The sequence below is a fragment of the Pinus tabuliformis genome, chromosome 1_2 (genome assembly GCF_031772625.1).
Source record: "Pinus tabuliformis cultivar Carrire ecotype Pingquan chromosome 1_2, CPIR1, whole genome shotgun sequence".
In the NCBI taxonomy this organism is placed as follows: Eukaryota; Viridiplantae; Streptophyta; class Pinopsida; order Pinales; family Pinaceae; genus Pinus; species Pinus tabuliformis.
This window is the reverse complement of record NC_142298.1, coordinates 33,712,445-33,724,956: the sequence shown is the minus strand read 5'-3', so window position 1 is coordinate 33,724,956 and position 12,512 is coordinate 33,712,445. Positions and strand designations below refer to the sequence as shown.

The window sequence follows — 12,512 nt, the reverse complement described above, 5'->3', positions numbered from 1 at the left end:
TGAAAAGGAAAAGGTCTTTTTGATAAAGGTGAACTCCAATTCTAATGGGAGAAGTGGGGTTATGATCTTTTCTATTCAAATTATTTGGTATTGTCTAATGATGTTATAATCGTTATAATATTTTACAATTTTGTTTGATGACGGATTTTTCTTTTGAATTTTTTTGCAAGAAACCTAATTTTGGGAGTGTTTAAATTGTTTTTATGGTAGAAATAGATTCAATATAATCAAAAACCGCAAGGTACCCAAAATCTTGAAATTTAATAATTAAAACCTAAATTTTCTAATCATGTTAAAATTATCATTATTTTCTAGACAAAATTGGGACTTTATTATATTACTACTTTTTATTTTATTTATTTATTCCTTAATAATAGTAAATTGATTATTTGTTAAATTAATTTAAAAAAGTTACTATTAAGTTTTTTAATTGTTATTATAATATATTCAGCAAATTGTAAATTAAATATAATAAGTGAAGTACTTTTGTAGTGTTAAATAGGTCAAAGTCTTTTCTATTTGAGGAACTTTATGAGTTAGCCAGAGAAAAACATTCCAACTCCACTCAAGAATTTCATCCAAAGGAGCTTCTTTGAACCTTCTCAAAATCAACCAACATACTTTAAAATATTTTCTATGTGAGAAACATTATGAGTTAGCAAAAAGAGAAACATTCTCCCCCATTGGAGTGACTTACTTTGAATCCTTATCACAATGGACCTACATATTCCTTACCAAAATCCAATCACTCACCTTAAACTTATTCTCAGTCAATAACATATATAAAATATTTAAAGAAACTCCGATTATCTTAGATTTAAAAAAAAACAAAAAACAAAACATATTTAAAGAAACCTTCTAGATTATCTTAGATTAAAAAAACATATTTAAGAAACATGTTCAGGATAACTTTTTTCAGCAGTTAACCATTATCCTAGATTAAAAAAAAACAAAAAGAAACAAAGGAAACTGTGATTGAGTTTTTAACCTGGCCGACGAAAAAGGAAGACCTTCATCTGCCAACGAAGAGTAAGGTCTCTTCATGGAGATTGAAAACTATATTCTAATGCTACCACCACTGGAGGCTCTTAGTCTGCGACCACTCTTCATTTTTCATTTTTATCCACGACGACCATTCAACTCGCATTGGTACGGAAATGGGAATTCGTAGCAAATCTCACCAGTCTGCTTCTGAGAACTTTCTGATAACATACATAGATGCCCCTCCCTTAATTTGTCACTATACAATACAATATGATGAAGTGAAATTGCAAGGTTCCTTCAATTCCCATTGTCAAACACATCAGGACTCATGGTGGAATTTGATCCGGCTAAAACATGGAAGGGGTCATTACATAATCTGCCCTGCACTGCCCAACTCAACACAGGAACAGGGTAGAAGAAGGTTGCTGTCGACGGGCCAGAAAACCAGCGAGCAGTAGCAGGGCTGTCTGTTGGCTCAAATTTTGTGCAAATTTGTTCTATTTTCTCTGCCACATGGAAAGCCCAACTTTGGGCTTTATTTGTTCTTTAATTTTATTTACGTCTCTTGGCTTTCAGAATTCGAAGGGGCAATCCTACAGTTTGCAGATGTATCATAAATATTCTAATGAAGTAAAAGAGCGGATAACTTGGAGACATGGATTAAATACAGATGGTTGGCCTGTGAAGGGAAGCAATGACTATTACAAAGCACTGTATCATCACGATTCTGCTCGCCATGATCGTAATTTGGCCGAGCACTCGTCTCTTGCATTTTTAGAAGGGAACGAGACAGTAGAAATTCCACGCTTAGGATTGTAAGTCCTGCTTCCTTTGTTCGCATATTAATTTGGAATGAACTGAAAATAAATTTATTTATGTTGAGACTCGTGAAACCTCAGAATGAATCCATTCATTTTCCAATAGACCATAGTTATGATACTGCACGGATAAGATACTGTACAGTTAAAGCTCTAGCCTTCAGTTTTGAAGGCCTTACTGAAGTTCAATGTCAAAATTACCAAAGCTCTCTCTTATTGTAATTCAATCATTCATTAGGCTCCTAACTTCCTGTTCTGGGGTTTGGACAGTTTGTACTACGCCATGGTTCAAGTTGGCACTCCCAACATAACCTTACTTGTAGCACTTGACACAGGCAGTAATGTGTTCTGGGTGCCTTGTGATTGCCAGGCGTGTGCTCCGACTTTTGGACCTAGCTATGGATCAGTATGTATTGCATTTTCAACTTTCCCTGTTAAACTTACTGGTATCATCTAACTGGTCTGATTTATTCTTCTAATAATGTTCAATTGGACTGATTGTGAAATCCACTTGGACAATGGTTTATGAGATTAAAATCACATGAATGATCTCTCACGGGATATTGAGTTCACTGTATGGATCCTGGATTTAAGAAGGACAGATTAAAAACTAGATGTGATTAAGATGCATCTATTGTTTATATTCTAAGTTAGATATGAATTTCCAGATTAATGTTAAAAAGATTTATGAAACGGTCAAAATTAAAAAAAAATAAAAAAAATCGTTTAAAATGGATCTATGTTTTAAATTAACATAAATTTATAAAATAAAGTTTAAAAAACAGATTCCAGTAAAATGGATCTATATTTTAGGTCGAGATGAATTTATAGAGTAAGGTTTAAATGAATGAAATGGTTAAATTTAAAGATTAAAAAATAGATTGTAGTAATATAGATTTATATTTTAAATTAAGATAATTTTATAAATTAAAGTTAAAATTGATTTATAAAGAGTTAAGTGAGGTTAAGGTTTAAATGGATAAAATGGTTAAATTTAAAGATTAAAAAATAGATTGTAGTAATATAGATTTATATTTTAAATTAAAATAATTTTATAAATTAAAATTAAAATTGATTTATAAAGAGTTAAGTGAGATTATCTGGGATGGTCAGACAAAATAGTTGTTATTTTCTCACCCAGGTTCAATTCCCTATAAATATGAGTCACATCATATAAATATGAGTCACATCAGGTCAAGTTTTTTCAATATTTTGATTTTTTTAATTAAATATATTAAAGTTACATGCCTCCCTGAGTTGCAGACGTACCTGTTTACCGTTCTATAACCTTCTTTTTAAAGGAAACAGATACTCTTAAATATTAGGATTAAGTTGTTTTTTCGGTATTTTGATTTTTTAATTAAATATTTTACTCTGGTGCAGTCTATATTTTGATATTGAACCAAACAAATAAAAATCAAAATAAAAATATCCAATTGATCAAAACAAAAATCAGCCAGAATATTCTGACTTGTTTTGGTGGTTTACATTCGCCTTCTACAGCTTTCCTGTATTGAAAATAAGTCACATTCTGTTTATTATTCCCAATCTTGCATCAATAGCAGAAATGCAAGGTACATATGCAAAGACAAGCCAGAGGCTTTGCTTTTGTCAGGTGGAAGAACAGAGGTCATCAGGATATATTCTATTGGCATTACTTCCTAAACTTGACAGGGTTGTATGGTTGACTTGATGCTCTTTTCTTTAATAGACTACCAACCAGCGATTTTTGCTTTTTCCAAAATGTCAAGCACTTGGCCACTCATTTATTGAAAACATTTTATTACTTAAGAAATAGCAGCGTGAAAGATATATAAGAGCACAAACTATTTGATTCACCTGATTCTTGAAATTAGATTCTGTCAATCAATTCGAACTAAAAGTTTTATTTTTAACCATCTTTCTCGAAGTGGCTAACCTGGCTTTCAGGATTTACAGATTCTTCCAATAGTTAAATCCACTGAAAATAGGTTAATATAATTTTACCAGGAGAATAGGTTTATATGATGAAGCTTAAATACTCGTGACAGATTTCTAATACTGATTGCATTCATGAATCTAAGATATGAAAGGGAACTAGTCCCCAAAAATCCAACAGCTAGTAACCTAATCCGAATTGGATAGCATTGACAGTGAAGCAGATATGTAAATCTCCGATTTTCCCAATTTCTCCAATTTTCTCCCCCATTTTTGTGGTTGTTCTGTTTTCCGAAATTTTCAGGTCTGAGTTTATGCTTGCCGAAGTTTGCCGATGTTTCCCTGATTTTCTAGATTTCCTGAGTGGATGACCCCGCAAAGGGTTACTTAAGGAACTGAATTACAGGTTATACGTTCAACTTGCATTATCCTACTAACACCTTAGAGTCATAATCATTTCATGCTAATACCACTAAACTCATGTATTCCTGTTCTGGCATCATTTCCTGACATCGTTCTCGTCAATCAGCAGTTCCTAAGGCTGATGGTCGAAATTGGCATCATTTCCTGACATCATTCTCGTCAATCAACATTTCCTAAGGCTGACGGTCAAAATTGGCGGGCATTAGAAGCAGATTGGCCTTTCAGAACCTTACTTATTGTGGCAAAGTGACCAAGTTCCTTTTATACACACAACATTATTTCCAGTTTCTTTCATATTGCAAAAAATAACAACTATGTTTTGAGGTTATTTGAGGTTCTGGGGTCATCTTGGTTTCTTTCATATTGCAAAAAATAACAACTATGTTTTGAGGTTATTTGAGGTTCTGGGGTACATCTTGAGTGGGTTTAATGATGAAGAGTTTGTGTTTCTTTTTAAAAGGTTACAGGTTTAAATTTAGAGAGTAGATTATGTATAACTCAGTAAATTTTAGTAATCAAATCTTTTGTCTTACAAATAAGTAAGTCTTATACACTAATTTGGTGTCTCACTTAGCCATAACCACACCAATTTGATATCTCATTTGGCCATAACCACACCAATTTCGTATCTCACTTGACCATAACTTTAAAAATTGATGTCTCACTTGACCATAACCTTAAAAATTGATGTCTCACAACCTTAAAATTAAATTATTACATTTGAATTTTGTTTTAGTACCATTATGTTATTTAATTCTTTGGCCTTTTGTTTATGTTCACTTCATTTTTAGGGTTTTGTTTTCTGTTGTATTTTCTGTGTCCCTTGGTTTCCTCTGGTTCTTTGCGTTTCTGCTTAGCCAACCTTGCCCTTGTCTCCCCATATCCTGCATTATATATACTTATTGGCTGATATCCCCATGCTTTTTGAAGATGGATCCTCGTAAGGATTTGAAACATCGACAAACAAAAAACACTGTAGATAGTAATCCGAATTCAATCTCTGAAAATTCTAACCACAGGAACTTCAAAAGTCATTACATAACTCCTATTCATCCACTGGAACTTCATAACAGTCATTAAATAACTCCTATTCATTGAATAGTGGGGCAAGTAAAAATGATTCATAACTACAGACCAACTTAATATCTTGTGAAGTAGGATAAAAGTGTTAAAAAATAAAATTGGGAGCTGAGCTTTGGTCCAGTCCTTAATTGGTGGGAGTTTTCCATCGTTGACCCAGATTCATTTTCCGGAAGGATGATGCCTTGGAGATTGTCAGTAATTTATAAGGGATGTTACTGTTTTAAAAAAAATTGCAAAATGAAAACTGTGACGAACTGTTCAACTGGATTCCGACTAGGGTTTGCAGAAAAGGGCCCTTTTGTTGCATGTTCAGTCTTCTTCATATCTTGTGATTCTGTGTGTTCTCTTGATATGAAGTTCCTCAGTAAAAGAAGCATCTGTTTGAATGCCTCAACTTGGAGAGGGATTTTTTTTCTTTTGATGATATTTAGTTCTGATTTAAACAACGTATCGATTTCCAGACTTACAGTCCATCAGCCTCACAGACAAGCAAGCCAGTTTCTTGTAGTAATACCCTATGTCAATCACGAAATAAATGCTTCAAATCTAGTGATCAATGCCCATACAACGTTACATACCTCTCTGCAAATACATCCACTGCAGGAACTTTGGTGGAGGATATTCTTTACCTGACTTCCGGAGATGGGCCAGGAAATGGAACGGTGGTGAAGGCACCTATCACGTTCGGGTATGATTTGTTTCTTGTTGTAAGTGCATCTGCTTGTCCTGAAGATTTAGTGATCATTTTGTTTAGGATAGTTGATAATGACGTCGTTTTCCAGTTTCTTCATATCTCTTCAGACAGCTGCTTCATACTGCTCCTCCTCTCTACAAGACTAAAATTTGTAGAAATAATTTTTCTGCATCCAGATGGCAGACTAAGGCCATATTGAATTTGGTCCTTGCTTGTTACATTTCATAGGTGTGGAAAGGTACAAACAGGTGATCTTCTACAAGGTCTGGCTCCAGATGGTCTACTTGGGCTTGGCATTGAACCTATCTCTGTCCCTACCATTTTATACAATTCCGGCCTTGTATCAAATTCTTTCTCTATGTGCTTCCCATACAATTCAAGCGTTGGAAGGCTTACCTTTGGAGATAAAGGGAGTTCAGACCAAAAGGAAACTCCTTTTATTATTGATCAAACACAGTGAGTGTCAGCTATGCTCTACGCATGCAACCCTTGACAGTCAGTAAGACTTAAAATCATTAAAAGTACTTCAGAGTTACCCTTTAGGTCGTTATATCAGATCCTGAATCGTTCTGATGAAGGTGTTTATTTGATTGCAGCCCGACATATTATATAGGTGTGAAGGAATTTTACGTGGGAAACGCTCTTGTCAAAACAGAATTTCAAGCTATTTTTGACACTGGCACCTCATTTACACACTTGGCTGATCCAGTTTACAAAAGCTTTACTTCAAATGTGAGTGATTACAGACATTCTGTTTCTTTTATTGTAGATAAGCCCCTTTCTGGGAATTGATCGTATTGACTAACAATATTTCAAGGTAACAGTATCAACTGCAGACGCGTGACTCTCCATGGGCAGTCGATCAATCAAGCATTCCTTTTGAGTTTTGCTATAAAACCAGGTTGGTACGAGTCATACAGAATTTTTGTCCTTGTTTTAGCAACTTATCCGGGTCATTGTTCGGAAGACCTAATATCCTTGCTGCTATCTGTACAGTAACAGTCAAAGCATTAATCGAGGGCCTAATATATCTTTCAACTTCAACGGAGGAAACAATTTTTCTGTGATTCAACCAATGCTTTTTCTTCAGGATGTGGTAGAATGTCAATCCTATGGAAATTTGATGTAACCCTTCTCTTGGTGTTTTGTTGCTAATAAGGAAATGACAAATCTATTGCTCATATCTAATCTTACTCTGGCAGACTGGGAAGTTGCTAGGGTACTGTCTCGGAGTGCTTCACAGCCCGAATATTACAATTATCGGTCGTAAGTTCGCGCACACATGACCTATTTTGATTTGTTGAAGATGGGTATCATTTGAATTTTGCTGGAAGTGTTTCCAATAGCATAGATAGAAGAAATCTTGGTAATTGTGGATTGCATGATTGATTTTCTTCAAATTACTGCAAATGTAGTACTGGGACAAGAAATAGGCGGTCTCTATATTTAAAGCTAAATATATTTGTTGATATTTGTAGTATATGGTACTTAGTATCGACCATGCATTTATCTCGTTTGATATCAATGCTAAGGCACGTCCTCAACAAAACGTGAAGCAGCAGGAACTATTTGTTGCGCAGATGTTTCTAGATGTTATTAGAAAACGAGTCTTTTTGGCATCTATAAATAACTCTGTCGAGTGGTGATTTAGTGGGTCGTTGTGGAGATGACCTTAATGTTTAAATCTCGGTGGGGTTGCTTTTCTCTTCCATGGAGTTTGTTAGTTTTGGCTTGTGACATTGTTTCTTTTGGGCACATGCTTTTAGATGTTGGAATAGGTGTCTCTTTGGGTTTTGTACGTGAGACATTGGGGTCCTTCCTTTAAGATGTATTTTGAAGTTTTTCACGTGGGTTTCTAGGCATCCCTAATTTGTTACCGCATACTTTTTGAGGAATAGATTTCATTACTCATTCCCCAAACTTAATCAGTTTTGATATGCATTCCAAACTAAGGTTGTTTTAAGCTTAACATGCTTGTTTTCAAGGATTTACATAGTTTTACAATACAAAGTGTAGGTTTTCTAGAAATCTGAAATACCTATGGTAGATTGTTTCAAAACTTAGCATTTGACTTTTTGAAGAAAAAGGCACCTACCCAATAATGATTGACTTTCCAACAACCACTTTGTGTCTCATATAAGGTATCTTTGTTTTCATGTTCTTTACACACATTCTCTAAGGATTCCTTTTGATCCATAAACTACTGTCAATATTCCATTGGACAATCTGTCACAACAAATTTGATATATTTACACTGATTTTTTTTTGTAAACTTGGTAGGACTACATCTTCATCATGTCCAACTTCTCACCCTGATCGGGGGGGATAACATAAGATTTGAACCCAAGACTTCCGGTTCAATGATACCTCATTTTCACGGTCATTGCCAATTGAGCTACCCCAAGCGGACATTTATACTGAAAATTTGAAATCTATACTATGAGGGTTATTTTCCTTATAATTCTAGATTTATTAAGTTATTGTTTTTATGCATGTAATATAGAAAAAGTAGAAAATAGAGAACACACAAAAGATATGATCACCCACAACCATAGTAACACAAGATATGATCCAGGAAATGATGAAATCCTTTCAAGAGAAAACCTAGCTGGAAGGTGATGCTGCTCTACTCCTTCTCTGAATGGAAATGGATGCAAATATAAAGAAGTGAAACCTATGGCCTGTGGGCTGTCACAGTGCACAAATTCTCTCTGTTTGCTCTCCCCCTATCCACTTTTGGCTACTCTGCTCATCTATGGAACAAAATGCAGTCGAATAGAGTGGAAATCCTTTTCCTCCTAGCGCCCTGATAGCCTACCAGTGGTTAAGTTTGACTCCTTCAAATCTTAACTAGAGTTGCAATATCGACTTTTCTAGAGTCTTCTTCATCATGATCATATGGCTAGCTCCTTTTCCATGAATAATGGGGGCTGATGTAGCATCATCTTGAATCAGGGTTGTCAAAACAGGAAGGTCAATTTCTGGTTGCATAACTTTTCCATATAGGCTATGATTGAGGCGATTCTTGCACCATTGGAAAGGTATCTGCATGTAAAATAACACTAGGGTTGCGGTGTTTAAGCGATAAAGTTTTACCATCCAAAAAATGTCGTTTGATGCTTCAAATTTGCTTCTTGAAGGTTTCAGACCCCAATTTATCAAATTGGGACTCGAGTAAAAGTGGTCCCATGAGTTGATTCCTCGACTCTTTCCACTCCAAAGGCATCAAGATGGGGAAAAATAATATAATGATCTAGTCCAGATCACCGTCCGTGTTAAGTTTGTACATGTATCTTGCAATCAATAGATAATCAAGTTCTCTCATCACTAGTTGTCTTGTCTGTGAACTTATGCAATGGACAAGTTCCATTCTAATGGTAAAAAAATTCTACAATTTCTTTCAACTGATCTAGTATTGCTCCAATTCGAAACAACGCTGCATTTGGTAATTTATCATCTAAGCTTCTTTTTTCCTTCTCCAAATTGGATCTTTGACAAGGGTCCAATTTGCCCACAACCTTGACAAGAGATATAGGTTGCCTCAGAAGAGCCCACGGCCCAACAGAAAGGTCTGTCTTCCAGTGCTCACGGCCTAATCAAACTTGGCTCCAAATCAGCACTAAAGGGTCTGCAAGAAAAGGATTAGTAGTTTCAAGCTTTCATTCCCTCAATCCTGCCAACAAAGATGAGCAAAAAGCCTCAACAAAAACTCTGATTTTCTCTGCAAAACAAGCCCTCAAGATTAGTAGAAAATACAGAGAGAAAGATTAGAGGACAATATCTACAAATAATCTACAAACTAGACTATGGAGTGTGAACAAGACTCTCCTCCTTGCCTAGCCATTGACATGCTCCATGCTAGCTGATGTATATCGAATGAAGCTCAAAAATAAGTTTTGGAAAAATATTTTTGAAGGTGGATTGCTGTCACAAGTAAAGTCTTGGGAGATCCCTGCACATTAATCCAAATGATGAGACTTGGAGAAGAACAAATATGTGAATGCTTCCACTTTATCCTCAAGAGTGGGATAATCCAACCTAGGATGCCCCCTCATGCTTGAGATCTGATTTACAAAAAGATTCTACACAAGCTCAAAACGATTTGTTAGTTCCATTTGGGATTAGATAATATAATGAAAAGGAAATCTTAGCAATTCAATCAAAAATTAACTAAAATGTCCAATTCTAGAATAACTCTCTAATCCAAATACTAGTGAAAGGTAGCTCAACACTAGTAAATCAATGAAGCTAATGGAAAATAACAAATAGAAATTATAGCAAGTACAACATAAGCACATAAACATAAATCATACCATGAAAGTGGAGGCAAGAGACCACATATGAACCCCAAAGTCTTGTTATTTCATAAAAATGCAAGAGTACAAGGCACGATAATCTCCCCAAGCACAAGAGCTCGTTTTTTTGTGGGAGAATAGGAGCCAATGGCTCATTAAATAGAAATGTGGGAGCAAATCCCAATGAGAGTTTCTCCATCCAAGTGGCACAATAGATGATCCCAATGCATCAATCAATATCTCCACCATGCAAATCAAACCTCCAAGAAGCTCCACACTATCCTTGATGAGAAATTAGGAGGACACGTGTGAAGATGAAGTAGAGTGGTAGGAGATCACTCTTCACCTCATCTCATGTGAATTCAAACAATTCTCCACCAAACTCGTGACTCTATCTTGAAACTCAAATTGGCTCCTAAAATTTTGTGATTTTGCTAGAGAACTCGTGGTCTTTCTCTAGAGAATTCAATTGTCATGTCTTTTCCTTGATTCTTGGTCTTAGGTGGAGTCCACATCAGTTTTGAACTTGACTTTATCTCTTGGTGAATTTCCACCTTATTTTTGAGCATCTTTGACTTCGAGCAAATCTTTATTTTCTCTCATTTATTTAATTCTTGGCTAATTTATTGCCACATTTTCCCCTAGACTTAGGAAAAGTGGGTTTTGAGGGTTTATAATTTATTTTTTACCCCTCAAAGTGTGTCTTAGTAGAAAGTTGAGGTGTAGAGGTCCAATTTTGACTACTCATACCCCATACAACTTCTCTAGACATCACTTATTACAATTTACATAGACAATTTATTAAAAATTCTGTTAAAATTTAAAAAATGATACCTAGACCTAATCAAATTCCGTGAAATTTTACGAGTGATCTAACATGGTAATATACATTGACTCTAGACACTAGGACTCACTTAAGGCCTTGCTATCAAGCCACACTCCAGCTTTGGGGTTCTAATTGGGAGAAAAAACTCAATTAATTATTAAGCGCTAAAAAGCACAAATAATTAACCAAGTAAAAAAACTCCCTAGAGTGAACTCACTTGATAACAAAGTCCTAAGCTACCTGTTACATGACTCTATTTCATCATGCTAACATCACTTTACAATATCCCTGCAGGGCTTGCAGAATCTGAGTACAATAGAGAAGAAGAGAGAGAAGAAAGAGCTTAGAAGCTTTGATGATGTCTGGAACTCTATAGGTGCAAGAATCCTTTGACATATCCTTGGGCATGGAGTCTTCAAGTGTACTTCAATGGTCAACAAGAGGCTCAATTGTTTGTCTCCTAGTGCGAGTTAGAGTTGGAAAAGGACAAGTGTCAAAGTCTCAAAGGTTATTTGTGGCTAGGATGAGTTGCAAGAGTCAGTAAGACTTAGTTAACTAGTCAATCACAAATCAGAGTTCTAAAGATAAATTTACTAGATATAGATGGGTCAAATTGCTTATAAGGAGGATGAAGGCACATCTTTGATCATTATTGTTTGCACAAGGTTGTGTGAACAAAGACTTCTAAAAAGGAGGGTGTGTGAGGAGAAGACCATATGCAGGATTGAAGGGAGGAATCCTTGCTAGATTTGCACTAGGAAATAGGGAGAATTCCATATAAGATAGGAGCCACTATTGCTCTAGGAAATAGGGATTCTTGCGCTAGGAAATAGGACTCAAGCTGCACAAGGATTTAGGGAGCAGATGAAGGCTACAAGTAGGGTGTTTCAAGCTTAGATAAAGCAGGGAGGACGAGTGTGTTGTCTATTGAAACAAGATTGTTTTGTAAGAGATCTATTGCTCAGACTCCTTCAATAAAATTCTCGAGAAAAGAAGTGGGTTTTCCTAGTTGGGTTCCCATGAAAAATTGTACTGTATTCTTTATCTTTGCATATTCTTTTGTTTCTACTGCTTATCTTGTTGAAATATGTAACTGGGTTCCGTCTTCATAATGACATATGTAATCATGATTTCATATTTTTGATGTAATGAGAAAAAATAAATTATTATTATTGATCTTGAGGCATGGGTTTCATGCTCAAGAGATTTTTTTTATAGATTAAGCTCCCATTGTGAGCATCTAGGACTTGTCATTGAGTCTACAAGTCTAGGGAGTCATTGCCATGTATAAAATACCCATTTGGGCATGTTACATATTGTAGGAAGAATTTATGAGTCAAAGTCTAGTCAAAGAACTCTCTAAGACCAAGTCATAAATGCAAAGTATAGCTCAGCCTTCTCAAACATCAAGTCGGCCTAGAGACACTTCAAGTTGGCCTAAAATCATGGATGAGGAAGTCTATATATAGAAG

The 12,512-nt window shown here is 35.4% G+C and overlaps 1 protein-coding gene across 1 annotated transcript in view; it reads left to right on the top strand.

The window, feature by feature from the left end:
• The first annotated feature begins 968 nt into the window (after positions 1–968).
• The window catches only part of LOC149204273 (aspartyl protease family protein 1-like), a 100,883-nt gene continuing 89,339 nt past the window's right edge, over positions 969–12,512 (top strand). The window contains exons 1-8 of the mRNA XM_089394670.1: positions 969–1,799; positions 2,073–2,208; positions 5,687–5,913; positions 6,148–6,375; positions 6,516–6,651; positions 6,744–6,820; positions 6,916–7,015; positions 7,122–7,185. Of these exons, the coding sequence (XP_089250796.1) occupies positions 1,498–1,799; positions 2,073–2,208; positions 5,687–5,913; positions 6,148–6,375; positions 6,516–6,651; positions 6,744–6,820; positions 6,916–7,015; positions 7,122–7,185 (1,270 nt within the window). The 5' untranslated portion in view covers positions 969–1,497. The remainder of the gene's footprint in view (positions 1,800–2,072; positions 2,209–5,686; positions 5,914–6,147; positions 6,376–6,515; positions 6,652–6,743; positions 6,821–6,915; positions 7,016–7,121; positions 7,186–12,512) is intronic.